Here is a 15,603-nt window from a genome sequence, read left to right on the forward strand (position 1 = left end):
GGTTTATGATTTTTGTTTTAATTTACATATTTCAAGTCACTATTTTTTCAGTAATATGGTATAATGAAAGTATTTCAAGGTGTTTTAATTTCCAAATGTTGGTTCAGCTGTTTTCAAAGCTAAATTACATTCTTAGTTTGTTTCTTTTTCTTTTTTTTTTTTTTTTTTTTTTTTTTACATTTTTTTTGTTTCTTGTTTTCAATATTTTAGCTCAAGCTAGTCTAGAAATCACTGTGTTGCCTGTCAAATTCCCAACAGTTTTCCGTTCTCAGCATTTGGTAGCTGGGATGCTAGTCATATATTAGTTCCTTTTCTTATTTTGGTGTCAGAATACCCGACAAGTTCAAAAGCAACTTAAGGAAGAAAGTATTTGTTTTGGCTACCAGTTAGGGCACAGTCCACCTAACCAGGAATGTGTTGTAGCAGAGCATAGGCCCGCTGGTTATGTTGGCAAGGCTGACTGGGAATTCCTGGGCTCAAGCAATACTCCTATCTTAGTATATGAGATGACAAGCACATGCTACCACAACTGGCTATTCAGTCTCCTTAATTTTCCTGATAATATTTTTTTTCTCTTAATATATGTTCCTTTTCTACTATTCTTTGCTTAAAACTCTTTCTCTTTCTCTCATACACATACACGTGCGGCGACAAGTAAGGTTAGCCCTAGTTAGACTATGATGAGTTATTTAAAGATGATGAACATTGTTCAGTGTATTATTTTTTTCCCAAAATATTGTTAATACAAATGACTAGTTGTTCTTTCATTTTTGTTTTAAATTTTAGTCAGAGGCTAACTGTTCTGCCATGTTTGGAAAACTGATGACCATAGCAAGTAAGTATGTTTTATTACCCAGTGAGCATGTAATAAATATCAAAAAGGCTTTTTAAAATATATATCTCATATATGAATTTTTTGCATGCATATTTGCATCATGTATGTCCCTGCTCAGTTCCCTGGAGCTGGAATTACTTATAGATATGTTTGTGAGCCAACATGAGGCGCTAAGAATTGAAACTGGCTACTTTCCAAGAGCAACAAGTAATCTTATCTGCTGAGCCATCTCTCCAGCCACATAAAACAGGTTACTCATTTATGAATAAATGGTAAAAGATATTCCTTAATTTTGTTTATAAGAGCACTTTGTCTCACTGTCTTTTACTGGGTCACCAATATTTATTTTATAATATTGTTTTTATTTTTAATTATGTGTAAGTTTGAGTTTGAGTCTTGTACCTGAGGATTCCAAAGATAACAGATCCTCTGGTGTTACAGCAATTGTCAACTACCTGATGTGGGTACTGGGTCCTTTGCAGGAGCGGTAAACACTCTTTCTAGTAACTTATTTATGTTTCTTTTATGTGCATTATCGTTTTGCTTGCAAGTATGTCTGTGTGATGTCACATCCCCTGCAACTGGAGTTCACACAATTGTGAGCTGCAGTGTTGGTGGTAGGAATTGAACCCAGGAGCCTCGTTGTTCTTAACTGCTGAGCTATCTCTCTAGTCCCTTCCCCTACAGTGAACACTCTTACCTGCTAAATCTTCTCTCCAGCCCCCTACCAATGTCTTAAAGTCATTCTTTTCTAATATTTATTCTCTTCATTTTATAGAGAATTTGCCTGACCCTGGGAAAGCACAAGATTTTGTAAAGAAATTTAACCAGGTTCTTGGTGATGATGAGAAGCTGCGGTCTCAGTTAGAATTGTTAATCAGCCCAACCTGTTCATGCAAACAAGCTGACATTTGTGTGGTTAGTGAATTAGCCTTTATAATTTTTTTTCTAATAACTTGGAGAAATCTGTATTTCGTTACATGTATTTTTGTGTTTCTTTTAACCGTACGGTAGATGCTAAATTACTTAATAATATATCCAAATGCAACTAAATTCTCCTTTCCCAAAGATTTGAGCCAGAGAGACTGGTCTTAGGGAATCACCAAGACTTTTTATTTAATGTGTGTTTCTTCACTTAAGAAATGGAAAATAATTTTCATAATGTTTTATATGCATGCACTTCCTTCTTTTTTCTCTGAGCATAGAAAAAGCCTGCCAATAATTTAGTTATAATCATGTCATCATACAGGATTTGATTTGTAGAAGAAATAAATTCTGTTGTAGAGTTTTCTTTTCTTGCACTCCTTATTTTCTAGGAAACTAGTATGATAGAAAATTAGAGAAGAAAACTTTGTGTCTTCAGCACTTAATGCTATTATGCGGATGGTATACATTATGCAAAGATTAGACTTAAACATGAAGAAAAGATTAGCATTTTGATTACTTATTTTTACCTTTGTTCTGAAAAGGATTAAAGTTGATAATTATTTAAATATGTAATGAGGGATTAAAGATTATAATAGATGTTCTTACAAAGTGGTCAAGGAGCCTAAAACAGTTCTTATTCTTTGGGGGGAATCTAAACTGATCATTATGTAAGAAGATGTGCTGCAAGGTCCATTGGACAAGAGAGCTCTTCTTTGTCCAGGTGTAGTCATTGGCCAAGTGTCCTGATATTTTCACCTTTGCACTTACCTGAATAATTTGCTGCTTTAAAGATTACATGTACTTAGAATTTAGTGGTGTTGTAGGTTTCAAAGAATCTTCTCATATAATTGGATTGATACAGTTTAATGACTTAATTACCCATGAGAGCATGTGGTTTAAAGTTTTGCCTATAAGGACAAAGAATTGTTAAAGGACATTTTTCATGCTTCTTTTCATAGCAGGATATAGTGGCTAAATTACAAGAAGAGCCTGTATTTCATGTGTGATAGTGTCATTTTTTTTGTAAGAACCAGTGCAGGGGCTTATGATCATGAGGTGTTTTGTTACTAATTAAAAAAGCATGAAGACTTGAGTTCAAGTGCCCAGATCCCATGTAAAAGGTGAATCATGCACCTCATCTTAATACTGTAGAGGTGAAGACAGATAGATCCCCCTGAGGACTCACTGTTTTAATCACAGGTGTACACATGCACACCACACACACATAATACAAAGCAAACCAAATACCACACCAAAAAAAAAAAACAAACTGATGATGAAACTTTAATCAAGGGATACTTTGATTTGGGAGAAAATAGGGATTTGAATTTGATAATAAGAGCAATAGCATGAGTCCCTTGGTTACACCAGAAATATATAATAGGCTTCAAAAATATATATTTATGGGGCTGACTTCATGGCTCAGCTGATAAAAATTCTTGCCCCCAAACCTTAGAACCTGAGTTCAATTCCTGAAACCCTAATGGTGGGCAAGAAAACTGAGTTCCAATTTGTCTTTTGAACTCTACATATGTATGCATTCATACACTCACACATGCACGCGTGCACACAAGCACACACAATATATGAATAAATAAATGTAAATGAATTACAGAGGTCTGTAATTAAAATATCCAGGAATGAATGCAATGAGCAGGCAGTGCATGCAGTCATTGCTTCTGGTTTTAAGTATCAGGAAGGTGAAGGGGGAGGAGGAGGGGAGGAGATGGAAATTTTTAATTTTAAAAAAATGAGAAAAAAAGAATCAGGAAGGTGGAGATAAAAACTATATTTGTCTGAAAAATAGCTTGATATGATAGTACTTGTCTGTAATCCTAGCCTTTAGGAGATGAGGGGAAGAAATCACCATGAGTTCATGACCATTCTGCAATCCATAGTGAGATCCAGATTGTGTTTGTTTGTTTCTAATAAATGAATAAAACAGAGCTAGTCAGATAGCTTGGTGCATAAAGGTACTTCCTGTGAAGCTAGATGATTGAAGATTGATCCTTTACCCAAGTGGTGGAAGGAGACAGTAGAATCCTTCAAGTCAGCCTCTTACTCCCACAAGCCCTCAGTGGTGCACGAGCTTGCGCACACACACACACACACACACACACACACACACACACACACACACTAAAAATATATAGATATGTAATTTTAAGAGTCTGCTAATGGTTCCCGTTCTTACCTTGCTATTAGCAATGACTGTGTAACTTGTATGTATTATTTAAATCAGCCCTGTTTTTATATGTAAAGTAGAAACACAAGACCCTGTAAGCTGCGGGAGTTAGCGGGATGGACATTGTACTGTGTGACACTGTAGAGACAATAGAGAAGAGCTACTAGAGGGCATCACTCGTCCTCTAATTTGTGTTGCAGAGCAGAAAGTAAGCATGAATGGTGGTTCATGCTTATGACCCTAGCGTTGGGGGAGGCCAAGACAGGATGAATAATTGGAGGCCAGTCTCTTAAAACCCTTTTTCAACAAAGCAACAACAAAAGATTTTTGTATGGGGTTGTCCAAATATACATTGGATCTTCAGAAATCTAAATTTATTTTCCCTTGATCATGTTTACACCGTTTTAATTTATTGTTACTTTTAGTAATTTGTATTATACATGGTAACTTGTAGTTTAGGTGACAGAAATAGGTCACTATTTTGATAGCCAACACAACATGGTAAGTGTTGTAATAGAATTATATATGGAAGAGCATCACAGAACCCTGGAGGGGTAGAAACAGGTCAGAGAATAACTTACTTTGGAATAAGTGGTTCCTGGGTTGAATCTTAAAGGACATGCAGGAACTAGATCACTATGTCTAGATCACTTTTCTAGTTTTGGGGAGTGAACAGTTCTTTGTAAAAATAGATCTATTGTTCAGTGGCAAGCTCCCACCTGAATTCAGTTCTAAAACCTATAGTGAAGGGGATGAACTGACTGTGAAGATAGTCCTCTATCTTCTATATGCAAGTTATAGAATGTGTGCACCCACATGAAACACACACACTTCTAATAATAAATAAAATAAAATTTAAATTAAAAAATATGAGATGACATGTTGTCTGACTTATGATTTGAAATCTAAGTTTTTACCTGGTTGATATGTATTAACACTGTTAAATCACCTGAAAGACCTAGAGACAATAAGGTAAGATCCCGTTCTTGTCAGAGATAGTTAATATTACTGCCATCTTTGAGCAAAGACAAAATTGATTCATGAATTCAGAATAGTGTAAAATAATTCTGTGTTCACATTATTAAAATTCTGGAAAACTACATGCTTCTATTTATCTCTTCCTTCTGTTTTTTCAGAATTTAAAAATATTGCCAGACTTTTAAACATAGCACCTCTCTCCCATTTTTTGGTTTGCTTTTTTATGCTAGGTCTCACTGGCCTACGCTGTTCTGAAGTTCCTGGGCTTGGTGCTTCTGGAGGGTCTCTTACCCCAAATTTATGTATATGCCATTATATGTATGCTGCATAACACCCTCTCATTTTAAAGTTTTTATTAATTTTCTGTGGCTGCAAGGGGACAAATAGGTCAAAGGAGACAGTTTTCTCTCCACCGTATGGGTCTTAGGGATCAAACTCCGTTTTCCTGCTCCATAGCAAGCCCCTTTATCGTCATTCACCTTGCTGCCCTTTCCTTTTTCAAAGAATAATTTAGGCTTGGATTGATAGTAGTTACAAGCTCATACTGCTCTTGCAGAAGACCATAAAGTTCATTTTCTAGAACTCACATAGAGCAACCCACAACTTCCTGTAACTATAGTTCCTGTAATCTTTTTAGAAAAATAGCTCTGATACTGTCCTCTGACTTCTATTTGCACTACGTTCATGTGCACAAACGTACACTCACATACATACATAAACACATAATACTGAGAATGTAATTAGGAAATTAACTGAAAGAAAGCCCAATATTCTATTTAATCATGAAATAATAAAACCATTTATAACTGAATGAAATTTTTTTTAAATAGAGCATTTATGTTGTTACAGTAAATAGAAATTGTATAGTGGAAGTACAAGTCAAAATCAAGTCATTTAAAACTACTTCATCCTTTCTTGTTTTTTTCACTGTCTGTATTTTTTAGTGATTACTTACTATGTACATTTTTGTCTTCATTTCTTCCTGGTTTTCAATTTTTCATTGCTTCTCTCCCTATAGTTATTGTGAAAAATCATAAAGTGATGAAACTTAGAGTAAAACTTTTCTTTTATAGAGAGAAATAGCTCGGAAACTTGCAAATCCTAAGCAGCCAACCAACCCCTTTCTAGAGATGGTCAAATTTCTTTTGGAAAGAATTGCTCCTGTGCATATTGATTCAGAAGCCATAAGGTAAGCCAGGAGATTTGTGCAGAATAAATACACTCTAACCCAAGAGCATGTTTGTGAGCTTAAGTGCTGAACCCACAGAGATCCGTTCCTTTAATGTAGGAAGTGTATCCACCACTCAAGGATATATTTAATGCCTTTTACTTTTTGTAAGTTCTTACAATTAGATTTATTCCGTTTGTGCTGATTTTCAAAATCCTAGAATACATATAAACAACATAAAGAAAATTTTAGAGTTTGGTTAAGCATTTCAGTGTTCATGTTGTTTTCTGTTATGGCTTGTTTTATTGCTGTACTTGATGTATGAGAACAGAATGACATTGAAAATGAGAACTTGTTTTTTTTTTTTTCAAAACAATCCACACATTTTATTTCTAAGAGTTTACTATTGTAAATATGTATGAATGATTCTGTCTTGTGATAATTGTTACTCATGTTGGTATACTTTGTAGCACTCATTGGTTCTTAATCCAGATATATCTGGATCTGGAGACCTAATCTTGGTACTCAAGAAACCACCAATTATTTCATCTGTATGAATCACTACTGTGGGTTCTCTTGGAAGACATGTTATACTGGTTTTCAAGGGTTACCATAACAAAATACCATTGGCTAGCAAGATACCTCAGAATGTGACAGGTCTACAGTAGAATATTTTTTTCTAAAGTCCTTTTCTTCTTCTCAAGATAGCTACCAACTTCTCATTGTGTTTTCAAATGGTCTTTTCCTGTGTATCCAAAATAAATCTGTGTCCTTACTCTCCTTATTTTTAAAAAATAGCGGTCATCCTAGGTTAACCTCATCCATATAATTTCTTTATATAATTATTCATTAATGCTATATCTCTAATATAGTCACATTGTGAGATACTGGTCACTAAAATCTGTGAGTTAGAGAGGAACAGTTCAGCCCAGAACATCATTTTTACTATGATTAAATTAAGACTTCCTGATTGACTTTCCTCTTTGCAAAAAAGAAAACAAAGGAACAAAAGTTTGGATAATAAAACTTTTGTCCATAGTTAGTTTAAAAAATGTAGATATATTATTTCTTGTCAGTAAGTATCCTTTGATCTGTACCATATACTTCTCACCTACCCTGCCCTTGTGCAGCTTGCTGTGTATGTGGAGGGGTGGGGTACAAACTCAGGAGCACATCCATGTGTGCTGGTGCCACGCACCGCGCTCCCGTGTCTGCACTCTGTGCGCTTTTACCCCAGTTACCGAGATTCGGGTGAGGGGCAGGAGGTTAAAATACACAGACACACACAGACAGAGAGACAGTGACACAGGGTCATCCTTGATTCCCCAAGAATGCCCCCCTTTATTGTGTTCAGGGACAGATTATATAGAGATAGCCATGCCCCAGCCAAACCCCACCAGAAACCACTCTCCTGCCATCAGGAACTCCTGAAGGTCTCGTGCTCAGAGCAGCCTGTAGGCACTCAGATCAGGGGATGACAAGAAATTCCAGGATCTGGGGTCTCACTGCTCCCAACATGCTGGGGAATGAATTCAGGATCTTTCCAATACTGAGTACATGTCAGTGTTTATCAAGTCAACCCCTGGCGCTGTAGCATCCCTTTGTATCCGATTAAAGATACAATGCAGTAGGAATAGGAACTCCTGACTGCATATTAACTTAGATAGGGATGTGCAGTGGATATCAGGGAATTTCACAGGGGTTCTTTATGTCGCAGGTTACTGTTCTTTGAGTCCCAGTGTTAACAAGTCTTCTGAAAAACTCAGAAATTTTTTTGCCATCAGGAGGTGTTTGATTCAGAGAAGAACATCTTGGTTAAGATTTCTACAATAATCTGAGGCATTTAAAAAAGCAGAGGAGATGGATCTCTCTTAGTTTGTGGCTAACCAGACCGACCGTAGTTAGATCTAGACTAACCAGGGATGACCCTATATCCAAAAATAAAAGGACATCTTCCTTATATTTAGCCAAATCTTCAGAATAGTAGATTACAAATAAAAAAACTTATTGTTAGGTTTTATGTTAGCTTTTTGTAGGTTAGCTTAAAAATAATAAAGCTATGTGTAAAGTACATTGTGTACCCACTGAAGAATAAGTTACATAACCCAAACTGTGAGTGGGTGTGTTATTATAGAAGGCTCCAAGAATAAACTGTACATCTGATGAGTGGTAAAAGGAAGTATAAATTATAGAGATTAACCAAGTAAGGACTTCCCAAGATATAATCCAGGTCACGGACCTTGGGTTTGTAGGTTACTTAGGTACTCTGAGCTTCAGTTTCCAGATCTATAAAAAATTATAGCAATGATAATTACTACTTTGTTTAATCATGGAGAGGTTTATTGTATGTAAGTATCATTCATATTAAATAATCTTATAATTTGCCACACTTAGTCTTTGTATTATATGCTGGCTAATATTGGTAGTTTTTTAAGGGAAAAATAGCAGACAGAAAAAAGGGGAAAAACAGTCAAAAATATTTATATAGGTTAGTGCTATGACTGAGTAGGAGAGCACACATGCGAGAGAGAGGAGAGAGAGAAAGCGCTAGCTGTTGTTTTGGAACTCACGGTGCCTCCTGAGTGCTGGGATTATAGGCATATGACACCACTGCCTGACTATTTAGGTCTCTCTGTCTGGTCTTGAACTTTTTAGCCTCCTGCATGTTGTGATCAGGCCACCCGCCGCGAATAACTCACAATGTAGAATTGTAAAGCATATAGTTTTACACTCCTTTAATCCCAGCACTAGGGAAGCAGAGGCAGGTAGATCTCTGTGATTTGGGAGTTAGCCTGGTCTATATAATGAGTTCCAGACTGATCAGGGTTACATAAACCCTGTTTGAGAATACAAACAAAAAAGAGAGGAGGAAAAAATTGAGAGAATCAGAAAATTATCCATCCCCAACCAATTATATACAATGTTAAAACTACAATAGTCATTGTAATAGTGGTTGAAACCTAGGAATGAAAGTAAAATTAAAGTGGGAAGAGGTGAAGAGAAAGAACTGAATCATGAGGAAATAATGATGTCATCAAATATGAAAACTATTTAGTAGGAGGAATAACTAGAAAGGTTAATGTTTGGCTGAGCATGTAAAGATGCTTGCCAACAACTATAATGTTGGAATTTGATCTCCAGAATCCACATGGAAGAGAACTGACTCTTCCACACATGTGCCATGGCGTTTGTGTGCACACACACAGACACATGATAAATAAATGTATGTAAAATGCAAGGGTGCTAAGAAAGATGGTTCTGCGGTTAAGAACATACACTGTTCTTTTGTTTTTCCTTCTCTTTTTGAGACAAGGTCTCTCCAGGACACTGTCTGGCCTTGAACTCACTATGTACACACACCAGGCTTCCCTCAGACTTCACCTGCTCACCTGCACCTGCCTCCTGGGTGTTCAGAATGAAAGATAACAGTACTACTCAGTATATGCTTGGAGCATATGCTGTTCCTGCAGGGAACCTTATCAGGGACCATGACAAAAATACCACTTGCCAGGGTAGGGATGTGGGGACTAGAAACATAACTAAAGAGCACAAAGATGTGAAAATAATATAATAGAAAACATGAAAACTACCGGGAGGGAGTTCCAGTGAATACTGAAATCACCTGCGTTTAATTTTCAATTGCTCAAAATACCCCGACCACAAGATTTTTTTTAAAAAAAATACATTAACTTGATATGAAGAAATGAACAGACCAGTTGAAGGTCGTGGGCTACACCCAGTTAAACATTCTCTTGCTAGAACAAAACAAGTCACGCTCACGCCCTACACCAAAAAATTCTGTAGGCAAACCAACCACTCCCTGGATGGAATCCAGTATTATCTCTTTGAGGGAACTGGAATCTTAGTTGGACCCTTAGACTTTTGTTTGAGGTAGAAACATGCCTACTTTTCTATTCCTGAAATACATGATCTGTATATTAGATACATCTGTTGACAATAACCTTGAGAGAGCAGAACTCTCTGAACTAAATCTAGGTGGGACCTTTGTTTGAGGTAGAAACACAATAATCTTGGTAAGTTCCAACTCTTTGACCTTTAGTCTAGGTGGAATTAGGCTCAATAGAACCCACGTTGCTGATAGCCCCCTGTTGCTCTACTTGTAGGACATCCAATGCTACTTTCTGACAGATAGATATGCCATACAGAGAGAGCTGGGATATAGAGTTTATTTAGTGGTTTGTGGGTGAGGAGGGAAATGGAGAAGGGCAGGAAAGGAAAGGGAGAAAGAGGGAGAGGAGAGAGAGGCAGGAGCTGTAGTTACCTCTTCTGAAGAGGGACAGAAAGAAGGCAGGCTGGAGATGGGAGGTGGGGTTGTGTCTTAAAGAGACAGGGTACCCAGGTGACAGACCAGGCCAGCTGATTACAGCACAGGCACCTTCAAATAAAGAGGAAGTAAATCTGTGGCAACTGAGTATATTTGGAGAAGAAACATTGGATTCTTTTAATAGTTGACTTTTGGATATATAAAAATTTTATTTGTGTATCTGTGTTGGGTTTGTGCAGGTGACTAGTACCCTCTGGGACACCATGAAAAGAGTGTCAGGTCCCTTGAGCTAAAATTAGTTATAGGTGGCCTGTAATCTCACTCACTGAGACATCTCTCCACATTGCATGATTTTACTTTTTCTGTAGTCCATGCTGGCTCTCTGTACTTGGATTTTTCTTCTCAGGTGGTGATATTGCAGTTGTGTACCACACACTTCAGGTTCATACTTTGTATTTAAAACAAATAAATTCTTTACTACTAGAACTAGTAATGGTAACATATGCCTGTAATTCCAGCTTTTACCATGTAGAGAAGAGACTATCCTCTGCTACACATTGAATTTAAGGCCACCCTGGGCTATGCGAGACCCTGTCTCAGCAAGAGCAAAAACATTGTTTGATTTCCACGAGTGGTGTGCATTAGTCCCAGCTACTCTGAGACGGGAGGATCACTAAGACTGAGTTAAAGGCAAGTCTGAGCAATATGCAAAGACCCTATCTGATAAAACAAACCATAATAATTTGATTGAAACAGTTATTGCATCAAAGGAACAGAATCTTTCTCACTCCATTCCTCATCCTCATCCCTAACTGTTTCTTGAGAGAGCATCTTGCTGTGTAACCTTAGCTGACTTGGTGTTCACTGTGTAGCCCATGCTGGCCTTGAACTCAAGGCAGGCCTCCCACGTTAGGTTCCCTTATGCTGGAATTACAGGCAAGCACCACAACACCCGATTTTGTGTGGCATAGAGGATCAAACCCAGAGCTTGACAAGTTTGGCAGTCTATATAAAAACTACATTCCTGATCTCGTATTTGTTTTTATTTTAAATAGTATTAGTTTACTTAGAGAAAGTAACTAGACACCTGTAATCTTACCACATAGGAGACTTGAGCAGGAAGGACCAAGAGAAGTCAGCCTTGGATACATGTGAGATCTTGTCTCAAACAAATAGATCTATTCTATTAGATACTATGATTCTATAGATCAGGTATTATTCTATTTTGTGGTGGGAAATATATGGAAAAAGATAACTCGTCTACAGTTCATGTTATCTACTTGCATGTTTATGAATACAGCATGTTTCTAATTAGTTACCTTTTGGTTATAATATCTTAGAATGGAATTACTGATGCTAGTGGAATTAACACTATTTTCCCCTGTATTTGTTCATTGCTGAATCTTTACATTACTTTTATTTATTGTGTGTGTTAATGTGGCACATGTAGCACAAATTTGGAGGTCATTGAACACTTTCAATAATCCTTGGCATCTCTAATGTGGGTCATGGATCAAACTCGGCATCAAGCTTACTAGCAAGTACCTTTACCCACTGAACCATCTTCCTGCCCTAGTGTCTGAATTTTGTTTGGCGTGGCCATTTGCCAGTTACTAACTTTATATGTAGAAATGAATATTGAAATAGCTAATATTAATAGCTTATTTTTTTTAGTCATTGTTGTTACTATTATATACAATTACGCTTTGGGGAGGGTCACCTAAAAGTAAGCTTACCCATCAAGTGGTCATGCTACAGAAACTTCTTTGACCATTGTCTTTTTAGATTCTCTATGCTTATCATATTTCAGTTGGGATCCAGTTACTAATTCAAGCAGTCTTACTAACTTACATTTCCTTCTTTTAATAGTGCACTAGTAAAATTGATGAATAAATCAATAGAAGGGACAGCAGATGATGAAGAGGAGGGTGTAAGTCCAGATTCAGCCATTCGCTCAGGACTTGAACTTCTTAAGGTATTTTTAAAACAATTTTATATCTGCTTATTTCCAAAGATTCATAATGGCATTCCCTTTAGGGTATGCAACAGCAGGCTTACTATACTTTAGATTATGCAAAAAAAAAGAAAGTTTTCTGGCAGAAATTACGTCCGTTTCTTTTAATGTTTAAAAAATAAACCAAAACAAAATAAAACAGACTCTCATTCTATAGCCCAAACTGTCATGGAACTCTCATTTATCCTCCCTCTCAGACGGCCAGGCACTATGATTCCAACTGTTTATCTAGAAATTAGATCTTATAAAACATTTTTTTGCATCTTTAAAATAGTTTTTAATAATTTGCAAAATCATTTTACATTAATACTGTAGCATCTTTTTTAAAAGATCTGTATATGGGGGCTGAAGGATGACTCAGGAGTTAAGATGGCTTAGCAGTTGGCCGTTCTTCCAAAGGACCCAGGTTCTATTCCCAGCACCTGCTTGGCAGTTCACAACTGTCTATAACTACATTTCTGAAGGACCTGGCAGCCTTACACAGACATACATGCAGGCAGAACCCCAGTGTACATAATAAATCTTTTTAAATAAAATATTTCTGATTATCTTTTGCATTCCTGCTCTACTTGTGACCATGTATGCCAAATAATCCTGAGTTATCTTTCAGAGAAATTGTATCTGAGATAGTTAGCTGACCACTGGAGTTGTTGACATCATCTGTATGATTGGGACATTTTAAAGCTATCATGATCTCTTTTTTTGGTGGGGGGAGGGGAATTGGTTCCAGATAGGGTTACACTGTGTAGTTCTGACTGTCCTGGAACTCACTCTGTAGATCAGGCTGGCCTCGAATTTAGAAAACCACTTGCCTCTGCCTTCCGAGTGCTGGGATTAAAGTCATGCACTACCACCACTTCCCAGCATGCTATTCATGATCTTAATAAATGCGGAATAATTCAGTTACCTATAAAACAGAGCCAGGTATGGCTCAAGAATTTTTACTGTGACTGCAAGTAAGAATTGTTTTCAAGCCGGGCGGTGGTGGCGCACGCCTTTAATCCCAGCACTCGGGAGGCAGAAGCAGGCGGATCTCTGAGTTCGAGGCCAGCCTGGTCTACAAGAGCTAGTTCCAGGACAGGCTCTAGAAATTACAGGGAAACCCTGTCTCGAAAAAACAAACAAACAAACAAAAAAAGAATTGTTTTCAAGACTAGTAAAAGGATTGGTCCCAAGTTACAGAGTGACATGGGAGCTTTTAATCTACTGCTTTTTGCCCATTTTAAAAATGAGTTTCTCTAGTTTCTCTGCAAGTAAAAAATCTCACTGAGCCCATTTCTGTACTTTTAAGATGTATTTAATGTTTACTTTTTAAGAACAGGAAGATGGACTGTCAATTTTCTACTTCTCTACTTAGCTCTTGTTTCCGATAGAAGTTAGCCTCATCTTTCCCACATTATGAAGACAATGTAGCCATTTCTTAAGTTAGCTGGTATAAGTTCCTTAATGGTAGAGACTGGTTAGGGCTCATGTCCAATACATGTTTGTAATTAAAAGTTCACAGTTATGTCTTTATTGTTGACAATTATAATATATTAACTTTCTGTGAGGATTTCACTTGACATATTTCTATATAGATCATCATTTTGACAGCCAAAGCTGTGTTTTTTGTTAAAAATCAATAAACTTGGTGCTTTTACTTCAAATAAAAATTTTCTTACTTAAATATATTTATAAACTGAAAGTGCTTATTACTATTTAAGATCATTCTTCATGAGAAAAATAAGCCTTTGGGCAGGAGAGATGGCTCAGCACTTAAGATGTTTTAGAGGACTGAGATTCAATTCCCAGCACCCACATGGCAGGTCACAACTGTCTGACACACATTCAGGCCAAAACACTAGTGCACATAAAACAAAAATTTCCATTTTGTCAGAACTTGCTTTGCAAACATGAGCACCTAAGTTTGATCCCTACTACCCAAATAAAAATGCCTAGCTTTATAGCATGCTTGTAATCCCAGCACTGGGGAACGAGAAACAGGAGGATCCCAGAGTCTCACTGGCAAGCCATTCTAGCCTAGTGAGCTCCAAGGCAATAAGAAGCCCTGTCTTGAACAGAACTGTGTTTCTGAATGTGATGCCCAAAGATTTGCATGGGCCTCTATAGACATGAGCCTGCACATGTGTACACACACACACACACACACGAGCATACACAGGCATGATTTTTCTTTTTAAAAGAAGATATTCTTTGTTCTAAGTGGCAGTAATAATCAAGAGATTAAGTGATTACATCAAAGGTGGCATATTAGCTACCTTGGGGAAATGACTTTAATTTAAAATGACTTTAAGCTACCATGCATTGTTTTATTAATGCCTCATGAGTAAAAGTAACTGTAATGGTAGCTAAAATATGTAATATGTATTCCATGTGGTGTAGCTAACATATGTTTACCAGAACATTTATTGGTTGAAAGAAATCTCCTTTTTAATAGAGTAGAGCTGCACTCTTAAAGGTGTATCTATTCCTCCAGGTTCTGTCTTTCACACATCCTACCTCGTTCCACTCTGCAGAAACGTATGAGTCCTTGTTACAGTGTCTGAGAATGGAAGACGACAAGGTAGCAGAAGCTGCAATACAAATTTTTAGGAACACAGGCCACAAAATAGAAACAGACCTTCCCCAGATACGATCGTGAGTATATATTTTTTTTAACCCGGGTAACACAAAAGTTTATGTTTGTGGAAGCAATTGAATCTTGATTTCTCTTTTATGGAGGAAGATGGGGTAGAAACAAAACTTCCACTTTCGTGCTGATTTTCTGTCTCCTTTAGTCTCTCTGTCCCCTCCTTGCTTCGTTGCATCATATTTAGGATAAAGGTAGAAGAACAAACTACAACTGTTTGTTTAGAAGAAAATGACTTGAAAATTTCAGTAATCAAAATGTTATTGCTGAATTAAATATTTTATTACATTTATGAATAATTTATTTTTCTAATCTATGTATTTTCTTTCAAATTGATTATAAGTTCAAAGCTGTAACCTTCCTGTCCCAAAACAAAAAAAAGGAATAATCAAATAGTGTTCATCATAAGGGATATTAAATAGTGTTCATCATAAAATATTTTTTAGTTGCTTGGTAATTGATAATGGTGGCAAGACCGTGGGAATAAAGTACATTTATATATTTTAATTTGGCATTTTAGGATTATACTTATAAAGGAGGGAGATATAGAAGAACATGTTGATATTATCCATTGCATCAGAT

General features: G+C 36.7%; 1 protein-coding gene across 1 annotated transcript in view; it reads left to right on the top strand.

The window, feature by feature from the left end:
- Positions 1-15,603, top strand: part of Pds5a (PDS5 cohesin associated factor A) — a 99,642-nt gene that overhangs the window by 51,140 nt on the left and 32,899 nt on the right. Inside the window, exons 15-19 of the mRNA XM_038327396.2 lie at positions 787-835; positions 1,614-1,753; positions 5,999-6,114; positions 12,248-12,353; positions 14,869-15,029. Of these exons, the coding sequence (XP_038183324.1) occupies positions 787-835; positions 1,614-1,753; positions 5,999-6,114; positions 12,248-12,353; positions 14,869-15,029 (572 nt within the window). The remainder of the gene's footprint in view (positions 1-786; positions 836-1,613; positions 1,754-5,998; positions 6,115-12,247; positions 12,354-14,868; positions 15,030-15,603) is intronic.

Source organism: Arvicola amphibius, chromosome 1 (assembly GCF_903992535.2).
Source record: "Arvicola amphibius chromosome 1, mArvAmp1.2, whole genome shotgun sequence".
In the NCBI taxonomy this organism is placed as follows: Eukaryota; Metazoa; Chordata; class Mammalia; order Rodentia; family Cricetidae; genus Arvicola; species Arvicola amphibius.